At 32.5% G+C, this 25020-nt stretch overlaps 2 protein-coding genes across 2 annotated transcripts; both read left to right on the top strand.

Annotated features, from left to right (window-relative positions):
• Positions 1 to 2444: 2444 nt before the first annotated feature.
• Positions 2445 to 4957, top strand: LOC132716792 (uncharacterized). Its single transcript, XM_060700124.1, has 2 exons — positions 2445 to 2715; positions 3364 to 4957. The coding sequence occupies exons 1-2, from the start codon at positions 2555 to 2557 to the stop codon at positions 4688 to 4690; spliced, it is 1488 nt and encodes a 495-aa protein (XP_060556107.1). The 5' UTR covers positions 2445 to 2554; the 3' UTR covers positions 4691 to 4957.
• A 14312-nt stretch (positions 4958 to 19269) lies between these two features.
• LOC132716790 (uncharacterized) lies at positions 19270 to 22661 on the top strand. The gene has a single exon (XM_060700122.1). It carries the CDS (start codon positions 19276 to 19278, stop codon positions 22114 to 22116), a length of 2841 nt encoding a protein of 946 aa, XP_060556105.1. The 5' UTR covers positions 19270 to 19275; the 3' UTR covers positions 22117 to 22661.
• Positions 22662 to 25020: the final 2359 nt, after the last annotated feature.

The following is a 25020-nucleotide window of genomic DNA, read 5'->3' as shown; positions in this document are numbered from 1 at the left end:
CATGAAAAAAAGCGGGTTTGCCCAAGTTCGAAGAAAATGAATGTGCCCTTTAAACGGAGAAAACAATTTTGGCGGGAACTTAAAAATTAAATGGAATTTTATAAGGATCAGAGATTTATTATAAGCATGCATACACAGATTAAATCCTCAAAAACAGCAGGGCCACACATCCTAAGGGTTTACGATTTAAAAGTATTCAAATGGAGAAATTCTAGAACAACTCAGCTAGATTAAAAGCCAAAAAGGGAACTAAAAATAACACAAGCACTTGCATAATTCATGCTGAAGTTCAGAAATAAAACATACTTCATTACGGGGGCGACATTTTACCGGATCTCCACACGACAAAAACAACGCTGATTCTGGCGTTTAAAAATAGACGGTAGTAAGGGGAAAATTTTTTTTTTTTCCCCCTCAAGAACGCATAAATAAAAATTAAAAAACGACAAGATTTGAAAATTTGCAGACTTTATATGGATTTTGGATCCTAAAAATGATAATTTCAAATCATTTTGAGTATGATATGCATTTAATAAGAGCTACCCGCTGAAACTCCATGAAGCAAAATTTTTTGAATTCAATTTTCATTTTTGACCTTGACAGTCGTGGTAATTCAAAATATCAAGCCACATTTGAAATAAATCGTTATGAATGTTTTGTCCCTCCATTTGTCCAATAATAAAACAAAATCCATGATATAACAATTTAAAGTAGATTTCATATTTTGATCGGTCCCAAGGGGTTAATTAAAGCCTGCAAGCCTTCAAGATGAGCAAACATTTTTCAAAGGCAATCAAAACTTGGGTAAATTTTAGAAAGTAAAATAATTCCCAAATTAAAAGCCCAAAAATAATTTACAAATTATGTTTAGCTAATGAATGATTTTTGCCAGTATAAATAAACTTATATTTTCTACTGCACTAGAAGGTAAAGGGTTACTAACCAAATAAATGTCTTTTTTGCCTCTTCTGGGAAATAGTTCCCGGGATATTGAAGAGCCATTAAATGAATACAGATTTAATTTTATTTGCTTACATCACAACGTTTAACAATGAAACAAATCTTCATTTTTCATGTTTTTATAATTTTTATGGTGATTTTATTCATCAAAAATTTTTTGTCGTGACTGGGTTTTAAGGTTTTGACCTGGATAACTCCTTGTCCACTTGGTTGAATTTATTTAAAATTGTTGATAATAAAATTTAATAAAGATTAGTAATTATTACTATAAAATTATCTTGGTGTATCTGATATATCTTGAATAACTCATGATTTAAATCCATTATAAATTTCCTTTTTGGGATAACAATTTAGCAAACTTTCAAGCCATTCTGCAAGCCAAATTGGTGAAGAAATACCTGCACGGTTTGAAAATTCAAAATGCGTAGGAAAAATAATCACGAAGGCTGAAGCTTGGAATGATAAATTACAAAGCAAATTTGAAGGCAAAAAAACTGTGCATTTTTATACTATAATGCCACGAAAAATTAATAATCTATTTCCATTCTGACACGTCGAGAAAAAATATAGTTGGATATATGTTTGGTGGTTAAATTTTCCTTTCGCCTGAGAGTATTCCAATAAGACTTTATTTACAGGCTGTTCCAGTCTGTTGAAAAAAAAATGTTGTTAGGTCTATCGTTTGCAGAAACATTTTGAGAAAAATGATTTTTTAAAACGTTTATAAATTTTTTGTTTGTTTACTTTATTTCACTTTATATCTTTCGAGCAAATACACTGTTTTTATAATAAATAAATATTTGAAATTTAACTGGTTTGCAGCATTTCAATAGCGTTCTTGTTTTGAAAACCCTGCACGCGTTTTTTGGCGCTACATTGTTACGTCAAGTAAATAACACTTTCAACGTGTGTACAGCTTTAATGACTGAATTAAAAATATTGCTGTTCGGGTTTATTTTCTTAGTGAGACCATTTCTTATCATTCTAGATGGTTTTCAGAACAAAATTCACCATAGAGTTGTTTTATACAGTTTGTATAATCAGATTTTTTACACAAAATGGGCTCGTCAATATCCGGTCTTATAATACAGATGGAGGCATAAAAAACGGCGAGTCATTGTTGTGAAAAATATCACGCTTTCCACCTTCATTGGGTTTATATAAAAGAATCTCCATATGTTAAACACACAAATGCTACTATATTATTAAACCCGAGTTTTATATAAATGAAACCCTTTGTTTTTTTCTCATAAAAAAGTAAATAATCTAATAGTGTGCCAACGAACAAAACTTAATAAATTGTTTTTAATAGCCCTTTACTGAATAATTAAAATTAACACTTTTAACAACTGCACCGGTTTAATGTTAAAAATTTAAAGATGGTTAATCAAAATGTTTATATATATTTTACAACAAGACTAAACTCACACCGGTTTTGGCTTGGGAGTTTGAACGGTCGTTCAACTATAAACTGCATTACATTGTCTGTACCCCTTGTTTTGAGGATGATATTCGAGAACAAGCTGTGAAATATTGTCATGAATGCCAGGAGTTTTTGTGTACAGGATGCACACGACACCATGGGAGACTGAGAATGACTCGATCCCATAAGCTCGTAGACAAGAACGAGGCAAAACAAGGGTTACATGTGACCGTGACAACAAAATGTTTATATCACCCAGATCGTGACATAGAGATGTACTGTGAGGAACATGACATGGTTTATTGTTTAAAGTGTATTGCTACAGACCATAGGTTTGTAATTATCTCATTGTTAAGTATCTTTACAATAATAGTTATTGGCAATTACTACAACGATTTATAATAAGTGTGAAAATCAATATACTTTTTGTGATAATTGCAATGATATATTTAAATCTTGTGAGATTTGGGATAAGGGTGACATCGAATAGACAGACATTGAAAACAGTAAATTTCGGGGGAAAAGATATATGTGTTTTCTTTAGTGTTTAAATCATTATTTTGTTTATAATTGACAACTTCAAAGCTAGATTCACAATCATCTTTACTTTTTTATATATGTTAATTAAATATGTCATGTGTTATCTGAAATGTTTATGCGATAACATCTTTCAAATTGATTTTATGATGTGCATGATAATTGGACAACACTTACTAGGAGATAAAAATAGCATGATCATGATCACATTAAACATTACATTTTGACAAATATAAAACACCTAAATTTAAATCATAAATTTTAAGGTAGGTGAAGCAGATACCTCTATATATTTCAGTGATAAGACATTGTAAGTGTAAAAAATAATTCACATGAAGACAAAAGCCAAATTAATTGTATAAGAATTATCAGAGCTATCAGACAGAAAACAAAAAGACCATCTTGAAATGAATTACTAAAAAGTAAATTTTTCTTGTTACCAGGTCCTGTAAGGGAGTGTCAGGTTTAGACGACTTATCAGTTTCTACTGATCAGAAAAGAGAAACAGAACGTTTAAAGGCTGACATTATGAACATCCAAGACCGTTTAGAAAATACTGATAAGAAAACAAAAACAAACATGAAATGCATAGAGGAACAAATAGAGGGAATTGCGAGCGGCATGGTAGAACATATCCAGAAGTTGGAGCGTGAAGCTTTGGAAATTCTCGATGCGGAATATTGTTTGGTCAAAGGAGACCTAGAGAAAAATACGTCTGAGATAAGTAAAGCTAATGAAGAGGTTGAGCAGGTAAGAAGTCAATTACAAGACTTGGACAGTCTGGAGACAAAACAGCAGTTTGTTCAGACAAAACTGGTACAACAAACATTAAACGATGCAGTAAAAGTATTTGAACAAATTGAACCTAAGGGAATTCAATCATTGCATTTCAAGGAAAATTCAAAATTAAAGTCCTTAGTCAGTTCATCAACATGTTTAGGGTCTGTACAAAAGCTACCAGAAAGCAAAAGTATGCCGACATCAAGGACGTATAAAGTACGTTCACAGAAGGAGGAAAATATCCGCATGAAAAACGACAAGATGGATCCCTACATTTGTGATTTATGTCAGCTTCAAGACGGTACAATAGTATTGACCGATAACAATAATATGAGGATAAAGAGGCTTGGTGTAAATTATAACATTAAAGATTGTGTTCATCTAGATTCATATCCTACAGGTATCTGTTGTACTGGTAACACTGAGGTCGCTGTGAAACTTACCAAAAACAAAGTTTATTTTATATCAGTAGCAAGCTCATTATCTAAGGTGAGAGATATATCTGTTACAGGTGGACGTTGCTTGGGAATGAAATATTGTGCTGGAGAGTTATGGGTATCTGATGTAAATGGTGTAAATGTATACAGTATGGCTGGTACATTATTAAAATCTGTCATTTCTGATGTCAAAAACAAACCTATGTTTGACTCAACTCCACATCAAATGGCTGCCAGTGAAGGGAATGTTTTTGTAACAGACAACAGTGATGGTGCTGTCTGTTTGACAAGAGATGGTACATTGAAAAGTGAACTGAGAGATAAAAGGCTTGCTGAAGCACGTGGTGTATGTGTATCCAATGATGGGACTGTGTTTATTTCTGGGTGCAGCTCACACAACATCATGATGTTTGATAGCGATGGAAAATGCCTTGGAGAATTAGTTGCTAAAGATTTCGGTCTAGTAAATCCACTATCATTATTGTTCGATGAGAAGAGAAACTGTTTTGTTGTTGCATGCTATCCTGACAAAATCATAATTTATTACATCTGACAATTTAAAAAAAATACTTCCGCTGTTCATGTATAATGATAAATCAATACTTAAGGTGTTTTATAACTGATACTAAATCAATACTATATGTAGAGCTTTGGTATGCTGTCCAGCTGTTGGTGTTTTTGTTCAGTTTATGTTGATTATGTATAGGTTATAAAGGCATAGATTGTGTGTTTCTGTACATACATATATGCAATGAAAATCATGCTAGTTGGTCAATGTGTCCACATGTTATTTGCCAAATAAATCTATTTATTTCTGTTTGTCAATATTTAGATTTATTTGCTGATTGAACAGTTAACCCTATATAAAAGTATCTATAATATGGTAAAAATTGTTACTGTATGTTATTGTTATTAAATTCAAACGTGGACTGTCGGCTATGAACGAAGCCATCCGATTATGTTGGTTCCCAAACTTAAAAGCGCTGCGCATTTTGCACACGGCAAAGCTGGGGCCACGTTTGAATTTTATCGAAAGATTTTGTCAATGGAGGAAAACGGCGATAATCTTGATGTTTATTTCGGCTGTTGCATTGTTTATATTACCGTTGAAGTTTAAAATTGACCATCATCGTGAAGAAATATATCTTCTGTGTCGATGGACCAAAGGATTATGTGAAAATATTGGAAATGGAATAAAATACATGGTGATTATGACGGCAGGGGTGCGGATTTTTTCCGGCGAACATTTTTATCTTGTGTAGATGTTGAAATATGATTTTTTTTTCAAAACGGCTTATATTAAGTTTTTTTGATATATATGATCAGTACATATACTGGGATTGACAAATATGCATTTTATTTGGATTGTAAAGGCGTTTTAAGCTCCACCCCCCCCCCCCAGTTTTTGTGACTGAGAGGCGCCTATATAACTTAGCTTAAATAACTTTCTTTTTGGCTGATGAAACACACATTTCAATGACTTCCTGCCTATAACTTTTAGTCATCTTAGAACATGCTGTAACGCGCGCGTTTACGTCACACATATTAAAGGCCAATAAGGACTAACATGTGTGTAAGTGAAAATACTTGCAAAAGTAGCAGTTGTTCTCAGGATATGAGAAATAAGATATCATTATTTTATCTATTTTTATTCCATGTACCATATACATGTTCAACAATTTTCCCAAGCTTTAATGCAGTCTTCCTCCTCGTTGTATAGGTTGGTTGCGTACGCGGAGAAACAACCGTACATACGCCTACATTGTCCGCCATTGTACGAGTAGTATAAACCCTCTGTGCGTCCGCCCATACATTCTATTTGCTGCGGTGTCGTCACCTCACATTCTGTAAAATTATTTTCAGTAAATACCTCAAGAAAATGCATCTCTTCTTCAAAGAATACCATAAGATAAACGTTCCAATTATGCTTATCATTACTCATCATCCTTCATTGTTTTTTGTTTTTGTTTTATTTGCTTACCACGTTAACTAGACAGTTGTAACAAGGCCCTATCATCCCCGAAACCCCGAAAAATAGCGTAACATTTTTTTAAATGTTGTGACTAGATGGGACCGTGTAAAAGTCATGTTAAATGTCAAAAAAATGTTCGGGTTTCAGGCGCAATAGAAAAGCAGAAAGACGGTAAAAACCCATTGGATTAGTCGCGCCTTCCTACTTCAATGCCTTTACAATTTTATAAAATTATGTACAATTTACCATGTTAAAAAGAGTTCTACTTAAACCATTTTAAAGTTATAGATGAATATTTAATGTTGAGCATTTCCAGCATAAAAAATATAAAAACACTGAAATTAGTTTTAGAAACGCAGTTATTACTTCACAAAAATGTATAGATAATGACATTGTTAGCGAAATAGCGTGTTTCAACAAGACTTTTAATTCGTTGACAAAAACAAATCCCTATTCGAGAATTTTAAAACGTTTATTATGTTTTAAATATGTTTCTACAATACAAACCTGTTTAAAATGTCATGCTAAGGGGTGCATTATATGTCTTTCATATGTGTTCCAATAGAAATTTCGATTTTGATAAATTATTTCTTATACAGTCAGTCAATGCTTATATTTGATAAATAAATGTAATTTTTCTAGATTTGTTTCCAATACTTTAACCGACAGATGTAAACAAGAAAGATATTTGCATTACAAACATATTTAGTTAAGTATCTAGTAACATCTTTGCTGTGTCTTTCGAGGTTGAACACTACATAATGTTTTCAACAGTTTTAGAAGAAACAAAATGCATTGCCTTAACATGATCAATAGACTTGAAAACATGTACAAAATATTTCAAAGTTGAAAATAAATAATATATCAATTACCATCAGCACAAACAGAACACAGTAGAAGGGAGACTATGAAGGTAGTGATGAAAATCTTGACCATTTTGTAACAAATCAATACCTGTGTAATATAAAAAGAACGTGCACATTCAGAAATTGAGTTAATTCCGTGTAAATGGTGCAACATTCCAAATTGTTGAACAAAACGAACTTTTACTCATATACATTTCATTTTATTCTTTTTACAAAAGTAAATATTAATATAATTCATTTAATGATTAAATGTTTAATAGCGCGTATATCATACGAGATCAACTCGACACGCACCTTGCTGAAAGCACCATAGTGGGTTACATGCTATCATTGGTTTGTTCAGTTTGTACTAATAATAAATTTCCTTAGATAATTTTTTATTTTTCAGTTTACAAATAATCAAAATAGTTAGTGATATGTTGTTTTGCATAAGAGTACTGTTCAAGATAATTCGGTCATATTTCAACTAAGCATTCTGTAAAAATTCTAAAAAGGTTAATCTACATTTCGGAGGAGTTATCCTCTATCTTCAACTGATCTTTAATAATTATCTTAAATCTGTTTTGATTGAAACAAAAACACCATTACAATTATCATAAATTTGAAAGAGTCAACTTACTTTGGAGCACAGTCCTTATAAATGAATTGTTCAGAATCAAAGCTGCCTATTTATTATCTGTAACAGCATCCCTTAATTAAATAATGATTAAACATTAATGAACATCTGGTAATAAAGTAATGGCATAATGAACTAATTTGGTGATTTGTCTTTTTTCATGTTAACGTAGTATGATAATATTAATAACATATTACAAAAAAACAACATTAACACTTGCCTTAAAGCATATGAATTAATTTATCATGTATTTTCCAATGATAGGTGTAACACGTTTTGTTTTTCATTCTTCTAAATTTTTACCTTCTGGATTTATTTATCTGTTGACGTGTGTTATCTGTTGGCGATAACATCTGTTTCATTGATTGATATATCAGGCTATTTATTTGTTATTACTTTAAGTAGAATATCTTACTAGTAAAAAATAAACAATTTGACTATAACAAATTAAATTCATTATAATACAATGTTGATTCCAGACGTTTTATTAAAGTAAATATTGTTTTCCTATATTAAATGTAATATCACACCGTTTGTTTAGGCTTAATTTACCTTAAGCTCACGTGGATGTTTGCCCATTAGGAACTATATACATGTACTAGTTTATTCATTTCTGACGTCTCACTGACCATTGGTCGTTGATGACTGCTCACTTAAAATCATCTTTAGAGAACTAGTCTTTGACATGCAATAAAACAGAACTACTCACTAATAATATTTTAATTGAAACATACACACCGAAAATCCTTTACCGAGAACTACTCACTTTAATATGTTCACATATGATTTGTATATAACTACTCACTCAGCTATGTAAACTAAGTATTACCTTCTCCTTTACCTGCAGTGACATTTGGAGCGTTTCGAAACTTTTCTCATCGGGTCTAAACGGCATGGACTTTGTATAATTACATATAAACTTGAATTAATTTAATTATTATTTACGTTGCAGCTAAGAGGTCCCCGTAATATACAACGTGTATTGCCCGGCTAATTCGCAAGTGGAGTATTCTTTAATTAAAGTAGAATTGCTTCTGTAGAACGCACCAAAACAAATTAGGATATTATTGGGAATAAATCTTAGCCACCAGGAGCAGAAGAAGGAGGAACTTACTATATTTTAAGTGCCGGCGATGATGCGTTTTAATTGACATTTGAGAGATACCGGTATTGGGATGCAATATACAGACTGGGAAGATATTCAGCTTCCAAACACATACAGCCAATTTAGATACGCAAACCGAATGAAATAGATCATTGTATATACATACATATTAATATATTTTCTACTTTTGTTCACTATTTCAACGTTCATCAAAGACAGATACCTTGGCGGAGGGGGGATATCAACCGTGAGCAATGAGGAGAACAAAAGAACACAAATAGTTGATAATTGCAGATTCGGTTTTATTGGGTCTGTTCATGAGAACAACATGTGTCATTCCTTTACATTCCTCTTTCACCGGTATTCCATCCTTTACCTCAAACTCATTTGGATCAATGATACTGAAATGACCGGAAAAAATGCGTCGCAAAAAAAAGCTATAAATAAAACAGTGGAACAATGAAAAGGTCGGGATTAAATTCATCTTAATGGAGAAAAAATAAACGGTACATTGAATCACATAAAGGCAAGGGCCCGATAATATTGAAAAACTGGAAATGTGTCCATAGGGCACGAGTGCCCCCAACACGCCACTGTTCTGTCAATCTTATGTCTCTAGATCAAATATTTTTGGACTACATGTGCCACAAGTTGAAAACTAAAAATCTTTCACTAAGTAAAGTGCAAGAACTTTACAAATACTGAATAAATCAACAAGCAAACCCCATGGTGCATAAGTACACATTTGTAAACTTTCAGGCCTACAAGTCAAATACTTTTTGAGCTATGCATGAACAAGTTAAAAATTTCAAATTTATACTACTATAAGTCAAGGGCAATAACAAAACGGAAAACTCCAAATGCAAAGTACCAGGTGCATAGCTTCACAGTGATGTTGATCATTATTCCTGTAAAGTTGGTTGATTCTAACTCAAGCACTCAAGGAACAAATAACACAACATAATGAAACGATTTTTACTAAGTCAAGGGCAATAACTCTAAAATACTAACTAAATACACACAGAAATACCCAGGTGCACAGCAACACATGCTGAGCAACATTCCTGTTTCATGACTCTATGTTAAATATTTTTTTGAGTTATATGCGACACAAGTTGAAAATCGCAAATTTTTACTAAGTCAAGGGCAATAACTCTAAAATCCTGAAGAAATCCACACGAAAATAAGCAGTTGCACAACTGCACATGCTGATCAACATTCCTGTAAATTATAAGTTCCATGACTCTAGGTGAAATACTTTTTGAGTTACGTGCGACACAAAAGAGAACGGACGGACGGAAGGACGGACGGACAAGGGTAAATCTAAATGCCCCCCCCCTAAAGTTGGGGCACAAAAACATTTGACCCAATCCATTTTCATATTGTGTAGAAATGTTTATGTAAACTAACTCTTGTGTTTATATTTAATGCACTAATATTCTAACACTAAATGATTCCCCTATAAACAGATACGTTATAACACGATATCTGCACAGCACAAAGAACGAATGCTTACACGCCATATGACGTCAAATATGACGCCAATAAACCAATGACCTCAGAAAAATTACTCCTACGCTCAATGTACCCTGTTTATTTTCCTGCACATTTGAACTGGAACCTTGCGTTATTCTACAATAATGCACTCAAAATTGATATCCTAATAAAAATTCTAACTTTAAAAGTATACATACTCCTGAACAAATCAATTGTTTTGACTGCAACAGAGAAGAAGGAGGTATCTCTTTCTGTTATTCATATTTATAGCATAAATACAGCTCGAATTCGCTACTCCTTTCATAACCTGTTTAAATAAGGGTGTCGATAATTCTTTTATAAAAGCATACTATTCTTTATCGCCACCTAAATAATTTCTTATTTTGTATCTGTTCAACGTAATAGCATAGTTCTATAGTGTTCGCTTCGTGAGTGATCCTGGTTCGAATTCTTGAAAAGACATTTGAGCCGCGCCATGACAAAGCCAACATAGTGCGTTTGCGACCAGCATGGATCCAGAGCAGCCTGCGCATCCGCGCAGTCTGATCAGGATCCATGCTGTTCGCTTAGCAACTCTATTATAAGTAGAGAAACTGATAGCAAACAGCATGGATCTGGATGCGCAGGCTGGTCTGGATCCATGCTGGTCGCAAACGCACTATGTTGGTTTTGTCTTGACGCGGCTCATTAATTTTCCTTTTTATGTATTTTTTAACTAACAGTATTTAAGTTCCCCGTGAATTTTATACACAAAAGCCTATTTGAAAACATTAACTTTTACAAATATTCGCAAACAACAGACCGAGTTTAAGTCAACACAGCCGAAAATTAGGATGATAAATGACCGACGAAACAGCAATGGAAGAAAAAAGATATATACAAATGAGCCAACGTTGTTAAAAATGTGGCGAATGGAATTCAGATATTCAAACAGAATAAAATTAATAATACTATTCAACGTGTTCAATGACTGTTAAAAATCAAATGCATTCAATTATTATTAACCGTTATAAATTTAACTTTCAAGTGTGTAAAACATTAATTTGATAACAAGTTCATAAAAGAGAAAAATAAAAGCTATAAAAATTATACAGGTATTCTGAAAGTTTGAATTGCATTCAAAAAATTTGAACACGAAAAAAAGCATGACTTGACATCTCTAACCACTGCGCTATTCAGGTAAACATGTTCGTATTTTTCTATTTTGCGATAAAATTGCAAAATGTTATTATATTGCACAACCCATTAAATCATAATGATACGACCGAATAATGAAAACGTTATTGTGTTCGACTTATACCTCTAGTGAGACAAAATAGTTTAATTGTAGAGGTGTAAATTGTGTACCAAAATCTTCACACCAATAAAATCTAGACATTTGCGCAATTTTACAATCGAAGTAATTCGTCAATTGAATAGCGTGAAAAAAAATCGATGTAATAATAAATTATATATTTGCAGATTGAATAATAACAGTACGTAAGATGAGATGTCAAAATAAAGCAGTAGGCTTACAGATGATAACAAAATGAGTACACTTGTAATAATATTTTACAATCTTTCTCTTCAAACATATAAACTATTTAAAAAATCGAAATATAAATTGGTCCATAATTGAACGTATGTAATATCATCAATAATGTCGAAAGTATCTTATGTGATAGAAAACAGCGAAACAGTTATATTATATGTTATTTTGGTTTTGGAGTGATATATGTGGATATATTACCTGTTAAGATTTATCTTGACAGGTAATATATCCACATATATCACTCCAAAACCAAAATAATAATTTTATTACCCTTCCCCTGCCGAGTTTAGACGATTTTTTAAAAAATCATTGCTGTTTCAAATGAAACGTCGAAATAAGATTCCCTTTAGGATACCTCTTCGTCACAACTTGACGTCACATAAATACATGACGTATTTTTCCCGTACCTTACGAAAGTAAACAATAGAAAAGGAGTAGTCTGTTGAACGCACTTTTTTGTAATTAATATCAAGCTTTCACAAGGTCATATTTGTTTTCGATACTGATGGTTATATGTATCATTACTCAACTTTGGTAAATATTTATCATTTGACAGTTAAATAGTGCTTTTAAATCGGAATTCACACCGCGTAAAATCGAACCGTACGCGCATCACCTCAGCGCATATTGTTTACAACGTTGGGTACCAAACGGGGAAATTTAGTGTGTATATTACCCGTCTGGCTCGGTTATATCAATTTCTTTCGGGTGATCAATATCCAATCAAAAAGGCGGAAAAAATCTGGAAGGGTAATAAATGTTTATTGTCGGTAAGTGTGAGATATGACACAACTTAATAAAGGAGATTACAAGAAAAGCATTGATGCAAAGCATCAAAGGCGACGCCAAAAACAATTAATCAAGTTTTGCACCTAAATACTTAACAAAAGATGTGTACTTTATAGCAGTACAATTACATGTGACCTGGAGGCTAGGCCCAGTTTGAGTTGAAACTTAAACCAAAAAAGAATAGAGTCTGTCTTGCCAAGATGCAAAGACAATTAATAGTCAATTAACCAATCACTTAGACCAATAAGACTCATGCCATAAGAGAGAATTTCTTCAGACTTATTTTACAAGATACAAGGATACCTGAGCCATCAGCATATAATAAAAGCTTATTGCTTAGGGTTGCAGACATGTCATTGACATATATTAGACATAAAAGAGGACCTAAAATGAACCTCAGGGGGACACCATAGGTTCTCAGAGCAGTAGAAGAATGAGTACCAGCCACATACACCAGCTGCAGTCCATCACAGATAAGCCTTGAACCATTTAAGAATGTCATTACCTATGGCAGATGCTTGAAACTTCATGAAGAAGAAGAAAAACTTCTTCATGTGCAGTATATAATATGAAAAACTTATCAAATGCCTTTTGTAGATCTAAAAGTATCATACATACAATACTGCCTTTGTCCATTTCAAATTTAATACAATCTGTTAAATGAACCAAACATGTGTCAGTTGAAAAACCACACCTAAACCCTGACTGAAACTGCCTGACCATGACTCAAACCCATGACTGTCAGAAGACAAATTGAGCTATCCGGCCGGCTACACATTTTCTCTTTAATAATGAACAATTCTAAACCACAACATATTTCCCCACTATATTGATTTGTGTCCTTGAATTTCTGATGTTTGCAGAGCATAGTGAATTAAACTCAGGGTTATATGCAGTCACAGGATGAGAAAAACTTTCAGCTTGACCAGAACTCGAACCTGTGACACACAGAACAATGTACCGTGGCTGTAGCGATTGAGCTATCTGGCCGCTTACACATTTTCTCCCCTAAATAGTGTACAGTTCTAAACCCTGACAGATACTTTTAGATTTTTTAATTAACAGGTAGATTAATTCTTAATAAAACAAATAAGAAAAAAAAACTTACATACTCATAGTCTTAATCAAAATAACAATTCATATATTGTATAATTATTTTTACTGAAAAATGGCTTAGACAGTTATTGGTTGTGACATTATTTATAACCTGTCAATTTGAAAGTGAACATAACTGTATTAATACATGTACAGTATCTAATTTTTTGTACAGATAAAAAAAATCTTTTTTCTATGATAAGAAATTTTATGAAGGCTGATTTGTATTTTGCATCAAGGGGCACCAGGCGAAAACATGAAAATAAACAAACAAACCACTTTGTGGTAAATTGTATTTTCATGTTGTTATTTGACGCTCGTTCACTTTTTGTACTTTGTTGGTTTTCATGTGGCACAAATCACCCACTTTAAAATTTAGTGCACAAATTTATTCAAGTGCAAGTAACAATCTATTCTATGAAAAGTCTGTTGTCCGGTTGACTCTGGAGACCTGGAGGTTGAGACCGGTGTCCCTCCTTTCCACATTGATAAGACAGAACTGTCCTTTTCAAACTATGCACATGTTAGAAAAAATTAGAATAACAATTCAGAATATGATTTTGTGAGACTTTATAAATTATATTGCCTGATCCAAGTTTATAAGGACATTTTGAATCAATACATGCATTATCATTTATATCTCATCCCTTTAATAATAATGTCATAACTGTAACTCTTTAAATACAGAAGTATTTTAAGTCATATCATATCCATATACTAAGATATACATGTATGCACATAACATTAATAATTCCAAGTTTCCATTAAAAATAAATATAACATCCCATTAACATTGGTACTTGGATGAAATTCATAATCTAAAAGTATAAAAAAAATCTTCAAATAGTCTATATATATCATAAAATAAAGATTGAATTGTATGAGTGTCTAAACATTAAATGCATATCCCTTAGAGTAACAAGTAGTGTCCCTCTTTTAACCTTCCATTAGACTTTACTATGTAATTAACTGCATATATATCAAGTGTTTAAAATTGATAACTTCAGGATGTTGTCCTTTCTCTGTTTCAATATATGGACATGAGCACCTATATGCATAGCTTTAATTTCTACCTTTCATTTTATTATTTTATTAACAATTTATATACAAACACATAGAAAATAATAATTAGTTTAATAGTGATAAAATAATAATTAGTTTAACATAGTGATTAGAAGATTCCTGTAGCAAAAAACCTGTAGGTATGTTCTAACTGAACAAACTAAAAAAATCCAGTCTAAGGTATATAAAGCCAAAGGGACCTAGCACAGTGTTTGGATAGTGTAAAAAAGTAATTCTAGAAGAAAAAAATATATAGCTTATATATAATATATAGACTATATTACATATAAACTATATATTTTTTTCTAAAATTACTTTTTTACACTATCCCAACATTGTGCCGGGTCCCTATGTTTGTTTGTTTGTTTGTTTAGATTTTACGTCACACCGACACAGTATAGGTCATTCGGCGCTGGTGGAGGAAGACCTCAGGTGCCCTTCCGTGCATTATTTCAGGCACGAATGGGCACCTGAGTAGAACCACCGACGTTCCGTAAGCTAGCTGGATAGGGGTCCCTATGTATAAAGCCAGTAAAAAAAATCTATCAATATTCACTCCTCAGGGCCTTTATGCTTTTGACGACCTTACAACTGGTAAATTTTATAAAACAAAAATAGTAAGTAATACCTAAGATAGACAGAAAAGAACAAATAATTAAGTAAACATGAGTTACTTCCCCTTAAAATAGAGAAAACCTGAAACAAAAAGGACACCCTAAACAGGAAATTATGAAATGTTGGCCAAAGCAGTAATTGCAGAAAATCGGATAGCTTTCAACATCCGGATACTGGTACACTTTGTGAAAACAATCATTCTGTGCAATAGATAAACGTAACATGGATAAAATCAGTAGGATAATCGTTTACAACAGTTCCATTACCAATCCTAATATTCATTTGGAGGTGAACGTTGTTCTTGTCCGAAAATTTTGAAAATATATATAAATGAATGAAAAAGAATACGGCATCAATGTGGACCACAACGATATTCGAAACCCGGGTTTTAGTATTGGCAATAAAGCTAAGGGAAAAGCTGTTAAACTGAGCCTGCAATTTCGTGAAAATAATATCACAATGCATATGCTGTTTACATAAAGTTATTAAATACAAATATAACAACATATCTGTTTACTTGATTTTTACGAATCAAAATAAAACTAATTAACACAACATGACATTAACTGCTAATAATAACAGCTCCTTCCATAGGCCAAAATAAAAAGCATTCCATAAGAGACGACGCCGCTTACCGGCGTCGCCAATAAACTGTACCAGAACAAAATATAATTTGTGATACAACTGTCCATACTATACAACAAGCAGCTCTATCATATATCATTATTTCTTTTGTCAAGAAATACTAGGAAATACTAAGAAATGATATGGAATAGAATGACGACACACATAAACAGATACCAATTCATGATTTCCAATCTAGTTCTCTAGTTCAAAACCAATTTTAAAACGAAAACAAGCAGTCAAAAGGTGCAAAAAAATTTCTTTTCCCTTTATTATAGTTTTAATCTCAAAAATACCGAGTGGACCGTTCATTCGAAACGCGGGTTTGCAGCGAAGCATATTTCCAGCTAAAAATTATGATTTGGTGTGAAGTATTCTTGATTTATATCATTTAAAAAAAACAAATAAAATGATACAAATCGAGAATGGAAATTGTGCCCATTGAGTTCAATTTAAACAGTGTCCCAACAGAATGAATATTTATGAAAAAGTAGATATATAACATAACATATTTTGAATAATGTTGAATCACCCTTAGGATATGTTGCCGGCTTTTTAACTTTGTCTTTTGACGTCATATCTGTGATATACATGCTACATTACCTCTAATCCCCTTTCAAAAGTCCATTTTATTTAGTTCCGCCCATTGTTTTCTCGTTTAGGGCAGACGCATTCTTTTACTTGGGGACCATACGCCGCTATTCATGGAATAGCACGAACGAGTCACATTGAAGGTTTCATGATAACCGCCCTAGGAACACATCTGCGGATGTTTCTAAATTAAAAGTTTCACAATTACCATGTTTAAATGTTAAATTCTGCTTCAGCTGGTGCTAGGGGGCGTGGACGGTAACTTGAACTTTCCATTACTATCCATGAACAGACTCAATGAAACCGAGTCTGCAATTTTGTCTTGTTGGGCTTTCTTTAGGGAATTTTTTATTTCTCTCTATTTCATTGACAAAGATGGTCTGATGTTTAAAGCTGAAGACAGTATATAATTGTTCAAGGTAAATGGAGTCCAGAATTAAGCCTCAAATATGACTGATTTACCATAGAACATAGAGTACGAAATCCGACTAGGCCGATGGCAGAAATCTTCAAGATACCAAAAGAAGACAATAGCCCTTACTGCATCAGTTACGCAGTAGAAATATGGAGATAAATATTGCAAAATCAGTCATTAATCGCAAATAACAGGTTAATTATTACTTATATCTTGAATCTTTCTACTTTTCTTAAAATTTGTATCTGTTTATCAAGTTTGATTTTCTTTAAATATTTAGGCTCATCGGGAGACGTGCAGCTTTAATAGAAAGCAATCACTGACTTGATTGTTTTGATAAAGAGGTAATGATAGAAATCCGTGGGGTAATAACAATTCTTAAGATTCAATAAATCATTTTATACAAACTAAATATAGCTGAAAAATGTGTTCAATAAAATGAATAAATTCAAAAGGATCAATAACATTAAAAATTATAAAACCTATAAGAGTATACATTAGTTCTGTTATTGATACACAACAGTTAACGACATCTAGAAAACTTAAGGAAATTACTTTTTGAAACAAATACAATATCAAATAAACTTGTTTAAAGATATTTTAAGACTTGAATCATATTGATTGAAGACGAATTTTATGGCTAGAGACACACGCAAAATGAAATACATGTATAACCATTTTGGATTTTCTTCCGATAAAATGTCAATGTTAAAACCATTGCGCCGGTGATAATTTGCTCCATTGAAGCACTGCAATCGATCCTTACGGCTCAGCAAGGGTTGTATGCGAATTGGTTGACTGCCAACCAATTACTACATTTGAATAACACATAGCAACTGGTGACCTTGGTTACGCAAAAGAACACAATGTTATTTTTTTATCATGCTTGTGCGCAGTTGACAATGAATAGAAAAGCGGGGCTAAATAAATAAAAACCTAGACAGGTTCATTGAATTTCAAGGCTACTTTTCGATTCGGAATAATGGCTTAAGATCGAAATTAATGCACTCTATTAACTACCTTTTTAACCAAGTCACAATGGCTGCAAGCCAAAAAAATCATCTCTTTTGATCATAAAATTGTATTATATTACAGGATAGGGAGTTTAAAAATATTGACATGCTGTTAAAATCTATAACTCATGATAAATTAGCGTATGTCGGTTGTGGGTGAGTTTAGCATAAGTGAAATATTGGAGTTTCGTTTATTAAAAACAAATATAAATGTTTGTACGGTAAGTATTTTATTCACATAATTATAATTATTATGGTAAGAGTGTGATACTTTATATTATGCTTAAGATAAAAAGATATTTGAGGTAATTAACACATATTAAGTATAATACAGAATTCTATTGAACATTTACACGGTTGTCATAACAATATATGACGAGGTGTAAGATAAAGGTTTTGCGTTCATTGAACGCCGCCTTTCCTTGTTGATCTTGTTTATCATATATTTGCAGCTGTGCACGAGTCCAATATAAACAGTTTGGTTTTCAAAAATGAATACAATCCTCTATTTCTCTCCACTAATTTTGATAGAACTTTGTTTTTCAATTACAATGAGGTTTCATATCAATTTTTGGACTCAAATAATGACAACGAGTCGAGATGGAGTACGATATGCATTTGGTTTAGACAATAAAAATGAAAATGAGGCTATTTTGGGTTAGATATGCATTTGATATAAATGTTTCTGAAATGAAAAACGAAGTTATTTGTGGTACGATATGAATTTAATGTTTATATTTTGGAATCTGGCAATGGAAACAAGGATTAATTATTAAGATTGGATCCAATAATGATTTTGATTAGAACATTAGGTGTGTAAAACGGTTAAGGTATATTGGTTATATTTTATAAAGTGTAAAATCACTGAATTTATTTTATGTCTTAACTACAATTTACAAAGATTGTTCTTTATTCATGTTTTGTCTTGTGTCGTTATAAACTTTATAAGATATAATGTTCAATATCTTTTATATCTTAATCATAATTTGATATGCTAAATGGGTTGCATATCAATGCCGATAGTTGATCTTTATTGGTATAAAATGCCACAGAATAACCTTTGTTGATCAAATATCGGAAATATAACACTTAAGTTAGAAATGTTTATTTTTTAATTTCTATAGAAAGACTTAGATAGGACGATTTTTCACTTTTGCATAAATATCATATACATATATATTGTTTTCTTTCACATATCTTAGACAGAAATCATCTTTAAAATGTAATTTTTCATTTAAAATGTTAAAACATGATAACCTTAGCAAACATTTATGATATAGTTCGTATAACATGTATAAGTCGTTATAATGTTTTCGTTCTTTCATATTCATTACAGAATAACATACAATGGCATATGATTATGTAAAGATTGACATCGCCGAATTCCGATGGTATGCTAAAACAGGGAACTTCAACAAATGTGAAAGCCTCCTAAACAAGAATCCGAATTTGTTGATTCAAAAGAACAGAGATGGCGAAGAAACACTCCTTCATGCCATAGCAAGATATTCCAAGGACGAAAGGATCGCTCGCATGGTATTTTCTCGCCAAGAAGTAGATGTAAATGCATGTGATTATTGGGGCCAGACACCATTGCATCTTGCTACCCAAGTACAAAACATATCCGTCATGAAATGGCTATTAAAAGCGAGAAAAATAAATGTCAACATCAAGGATGCAAATGGTTATAATCCTCTACATGTGCTCGTACTTTCAGAAGATGAGGAGAATAAGCGCGTCTCGGATACTGAGGCTGATACTAAAGAAATCACTGACAGATGGAAAGAAGGAATTCAGCTTCTTGTTGAAGCAAATGCAGACATAAATGCGATAACAAATAATGGGCAAAACATCCTTCATCTTGCTGCATCTAAACCTTGTGCAGAAAGATTTGTCGTCTACATTCTTGTACATTATCCTGCGGTAGAATGGTCAGCGACTGACGCGTCAGGGGAGAATTTTCTACATATTCTATTTGACAACATAACCTACGAGAATGAAGTATTGGAAGATATTTTACCAAAACTCGGCAAATACATTGGAAATGAAACAGTTTTAAAAAACATGTTCAACCAGAAAGACGTTCTTGGTGTACCTCCGTGGTTTACTTTGGTAAAAGAGCAAAAGTACTTTATTGAAGATAAAACTGATTGCCTGGAAACGATTTTCATACAATACAAAGCTTCTATTAATGAAACAGATAATCTGGGAAACACAGTTCTCCATAGACTTCTTGGAGGTTTTGGAAGCAGTGATGTTTGGAAACTTATTGGCTGTTTGCTCAAACATAATCTTGACGTTAATGCAAGGAACGTTTTTGGCGAGGAAGCTATTTCTGAATTGCATATGGACGAAGCGTTTGAAATACTTAAGCTGCAAAATTGTGACTTTAAAAATAGGAACAGATGGGGAAGAATGCCATTTCAGTGTATTATGAATCTATATCCGAGCCCAAAATTCATTGAAAGAATGTTAAGTGAGCATTGTGTTGAGCTAGATTCTCAAGACATGTATGAATCTACAGCCTTGCATTTTGCTGCGTACAAAGGCAACGAAGAGCATGTCAAGTTGCTTATGGAATACGGTGCAAACGTAGACTTAGTTGATAGCATGAAAGATACACCCATAGAAACTGCAAAACGCCATGGAAATTTCAAATGCATGAAACTTATTTTCGAAACTGAAAACTTATATGTAAGAGAAAATAAGAAGACATTTCCACTTTATAAAGCCTCAAATGAAATTTCCCTCTCAAGATTGTTAGACAATCCAAATTTAAAGGAACACTTGGAAAATTTCCCAAACGATTTTAAACGATATAGCGAATATTTGCTTAAAGCCAGACGCACATGCACACTTGCTAGTCCGTCTGAGGAGCATGCGGAGGATAACGACGTAATTGCAGCAGTGCGGCACCATATCGAACAAATTTGTCAATACGTCAACGAGTACGATTCTAGATTTAGAATGACCGTATTTCCTACCGGAAGTACAGTAGAAGGTACGAAGGTTGGCCGTCCTGATGAGTTCGACTTCGTTTTATGCCTCGAAGCACTAAGTAGATATTGTGTGATTAAATCACCACAGCCATATAGTCCAGCGCATGCTCTTTTGCAATTCAAAGATAAGCCGGTTCCAGAAGGTTTCATATCATTTTCTGATCCAGAAGGCTACTTCCAAGCTCTTCCTTTTCTGAAATACCTTTTCAGATACATTAAAAGAGCCCTCGGCGAGAGAAAATTGTGGGAAAAGGGAAATCTTTCTTGTAGGTATTATTGTAAGTACTGGGATACTCTACACGTGATTCCAGAAAAACCGGTGTTCAACTTTAAAATGTATTGGATAGGATCAAAGTACAAGCAAATAGAGCTCAGCATAGATCTTGTTCCTGCTGTCTACAAGCGCGGATGGTGGCCGGCGAAAGCCTGTCTGGAGACTATGAGACTTGTCTCTGACCGTGTAAAGGATGAGGGCTGCTTCTTATTGTTACAAGTCGATAGCAATGAATTTAACGATAAGTGGTGTGCCATGAATAATGTCAGGAATGACAGTGTCGGTTACACGCTAAACATCTGTCAGGGAACTCGCGCAAATAAAATGCTACGCATTTCAGTCGCACCAGCCGAAATATCTCTAATGAAGTCTCTACCAGAGATTTACCGCCAAGCCTATGCACTTTCAAAGATTGTTAAAAGTGTTGAAATTTGCCCCTCTGTTCGCATCGATACGACTCCAATGAATTTCCATAACTTTGTAAAGGCCGAAAATACAATAGTGGATCCAACTGATGACTTAAAAAGTTACTGGCTTAAAAATTGCACATTTCTTGTGGCTGAAGACTTGGGATTAGATATTTCTGAAACAATAACACCTTTAGAAATTACTACATTGATATACAAAAAGTTAGCTGAATTGTCAAAGTCATGGTCTCTGAAACCTTATTTGTTACCACAAGTACGTCTGCTAGAGTATGGATCAAAGGATATCTACGCACTCAGGGATAAATACAGCATACTGTTAAAACGAAAAGTCTGTCTAGATGTTGTCCTCGGAATACTAGGTGAACCGTTACCGCAGCAAGAAAAGGATTATATAAAATGGGCTGACGAGAGTTTACAGATAGAAGAAACAATTCAACAGTCTTTAAACCCGAAGTTTTCAATAGATATAAACACTGTTTTTTTTTAATTGGTTAGATTGATTTGGAGTAAAATAGTGTTTGTCTCCCAAAATTTGACCTTGAAACTAAAATATTTGCGTATGGACATTGCCCTACAAATAATAGAGTGACGATCTGTTTAAAAATAGCAAACAACGTTGTGTAGTAAAAGCTAAAATATATCATTTGCCTAAAGTGCAAGAAGGGTTATGAATTTATTTATTTATTTATTTATTTATTTATTTGTTTATTTGAGATATAGCAAGGATGCATAAAAATGTAATTTGTTTGGTTTAAACAGTATTTTCTTCATAAAATGCAAACATATACAATTATGATACAATTATGACAAAACAATATTATATAAAACAGGATTGAAATTTGTTTTATAGTCTATTTAGTAATGTAAGGATATTTTGATTTTCTAACAGTTAATCACGATAGAGGGGTGAACATTTGTATGCACAGCTACTTATAGTATAGAGTTATTGATAGACGAAATAGACCTAGGTTGTTGTGGTAGTTTTTACAATTGATTTAGTGGAATAAAATCAAGTTTTAACTTTTGGCTTACCTTTATATATTTTTTAAATTACATGACAGTCGTTGTACCTAAAGCGCTATATGGACCTTTTACTCAAATAACATATCAAATTTAGAATTAGCACAGTACTGTGTAAAATTTATACAAACTTTTCATATATCTAGTGCATTATGTATGTTGAATATACCAAACATACTTACTTTGATAAATTATTTGGTCAATTATGCCGATTGCAATCAAAATATCATGCTTAACAGATACTTGTTAATGGATTGATTAGATATGTGAATGTGGATAGACAGAAACATTGATTTAATCCAGACATATCTAGATTACTGCAGAAATATGATCTGTAGTACGTCATTTATTCTTTTATTGATGCCGGTGTGTTTTCATCTAAATTAAAATGGAAGAAGATTTTAAAGATGATGGTAATCAATGAATCAACAAAAGATTTATTCTTAGAAACTTTAACGCCACAAGTGAGCCAACAAGTCACAAGTCATTAACATTTCTACTTCATCTTTCTAAGATTTCGCCTTTGTGGGTTATTATTCGACAATATTCGGGTTCAAAATTGGTTGCTGAAACACTTGCCAAGGCAGTTGGATACAGGATGTGTTCTTCATATGTGCGCCGATGTAGCATTTGCAATCCTCTTACGAATGACATTACAGAACACCTTATGTGTATTTGTCACAGGAAAGAGACTGAAAGATGTGCCTTCTGAAACGCTATTATAGCAAATTTAGGTTTTGACCAATACAGCACATTTATTTGCTATGACTACATATATCAATGTAAAATGTTTTTACATATCTCATATAAACTTATTGATAGTGTAATTGTCAACTCTTAGGGCTCGTATATTGCTATCGCGCTTGCAAAACTTTTCATCATTGCGTTAAAAATGTAGCAGGCAACTTTATCGCTTTATAGTACATGAAGTATGTTTCTCAGACATATACTGTATAGCTATTTTTTATTTACATGCTTAATACATTTTTTTTAGTTTTTATTTCTTAAATTAAGATCATTGATTTTTTTATGAATAATTCTAATAACGGTCCGTCTATGGATAATCATTTATAAAGCATGAAGACTGTACCTTCGCTTTCTCTTAATTTTTCGTTTTTCGATTAGGATTCAGTTATTGGTACGAGACTTAGTAGCTTATATTATTTTTGTCACCTAGGATGAATATAGTAATGTTCATGTTTAAAATGAATGATTTAAAACATTGTCTTAACTTTCGCTTTCATTTAAGACAACAATATACGCCCATAAATCATTATTTTTCAACTGTAAAATAATTTTATTTGTTATTGTATCTCTTATATAACAATGTACCTATACTATGCATATGTATATTATTCTCTTCTGTTGTATGTACAATATATATGTTTTGTAAATATGTTACGCGTTCCAATATCATAAGTTATGAATAGCCTTAATAGACTTGGGCTGTTGTGGTAGTTATTGCTAATCAAAGTTGAAAAATTGCAAAAATTGCTTTTTTCGTATTTCGTTCCAATCTTAAATGCCTTGTGTTTTTATATTTAGCGTACATGCTTTTAAACATGTCACTTTTATTATGACAATATGACTGGTAAACAGAATATACAAAACTATGCAATCATTTAGAAACGAAAATGCATGTACCAAGCTGTTGATTTCCTGTTATAACTCTGATGCTTGAACCTATATCCAAAGTTCATCTGATTTATGTTTGTAAATATATCTAAGTACTATGACATAATTTCATAAATGTAAATGCATGTATATATTTCATTGTTTAGTTTTGCATTGCAGCAATAGATCAAAAAGCCAGTTATGAAATAAAACAAACATGCTTGTAATGAAATTCTTTAAACATAAATAAATAAAAACATACAAACAAACATTAGTACATATAACAATATGTAATATTTAAATAATTGTTCTGCAAAGTGGGCTCTTCCTCTTTAAAAGAGAGCTTGTTTTCAAACATACTATCAGTCTTAATTGAAGATAGCAGTTCATGGTCTCTTTGTGATTTTCAAAATGTTCTTCACATGCAGGTGATATATCCCAAAATTGGAATTATCTTCTTGACCTGTCAATGTGCAGCTTCAACATTTCGTTTATTTCGAAATCCGAGGCTTCAAGACGTTTCAGATTCGAGCATCCGGCCATTGGACATCTGAAAATATATGAAATGAATATCTCAAAAGCTTTGGGGTTGTTTTTTTGTTACTTTTCATTTCTTGCTTAGTTTTTTTCACACTTGTGTATTTTATTTTTACTTTTGTTTGTTAATAATTACAGCTTGGTTGTGATGTTAGGTAGGAAGACCAATAACATTTTATTTGTTTATATAAGTATGTATTACTACGCTCGTATATCTCGT

Source organism: Ruditapes philippinarum, unplaced genomic scaffold (genome assembly GCF_026571515.1).
Source record: "Ruditapes philippinarum isolate M1 unplaced genomic scaffold, ASM2657151v2 ctg9035_1_1_1_1, whole genome shotgun sequence".
NCBI classification, from domain to species: Eukaryota; Metazoa; Mollusca; class Bivalvia; order Venerida; family Veneridae; genus Ruditapes; species Ruditapes philippinarum.
The sequence above is the reverse complement of the archived record's forward strand: the minus strand, read 5'-3'. Positions and strand labels throughout refer to the sequence as shown.

Excerpts from the sequence above, each read along its gene's own strand:
- LOC132716792 (XM_060700124.1), top strand. The coding sequence starts at position 2,555 with ATGACTCGATCCCATAAGCTCGTAGACAAGAACGAGGCAAAACAAGGG. Across the intron at positions 2,716-3,363 it reads TGTATTGCTACAGACCATAG|GTCCTGTAAGGGAGTGTCAG; the intron begins GTTTGTAATTAT and ends TCTTGTTACCAG.
- LOC132716790 (XM_060700122.1), top strand. The coding sequence starts at position 19,276 with ATGGCATATGATTATGTAAAGATTGACATCGCCGAATTCCGATGGTAT.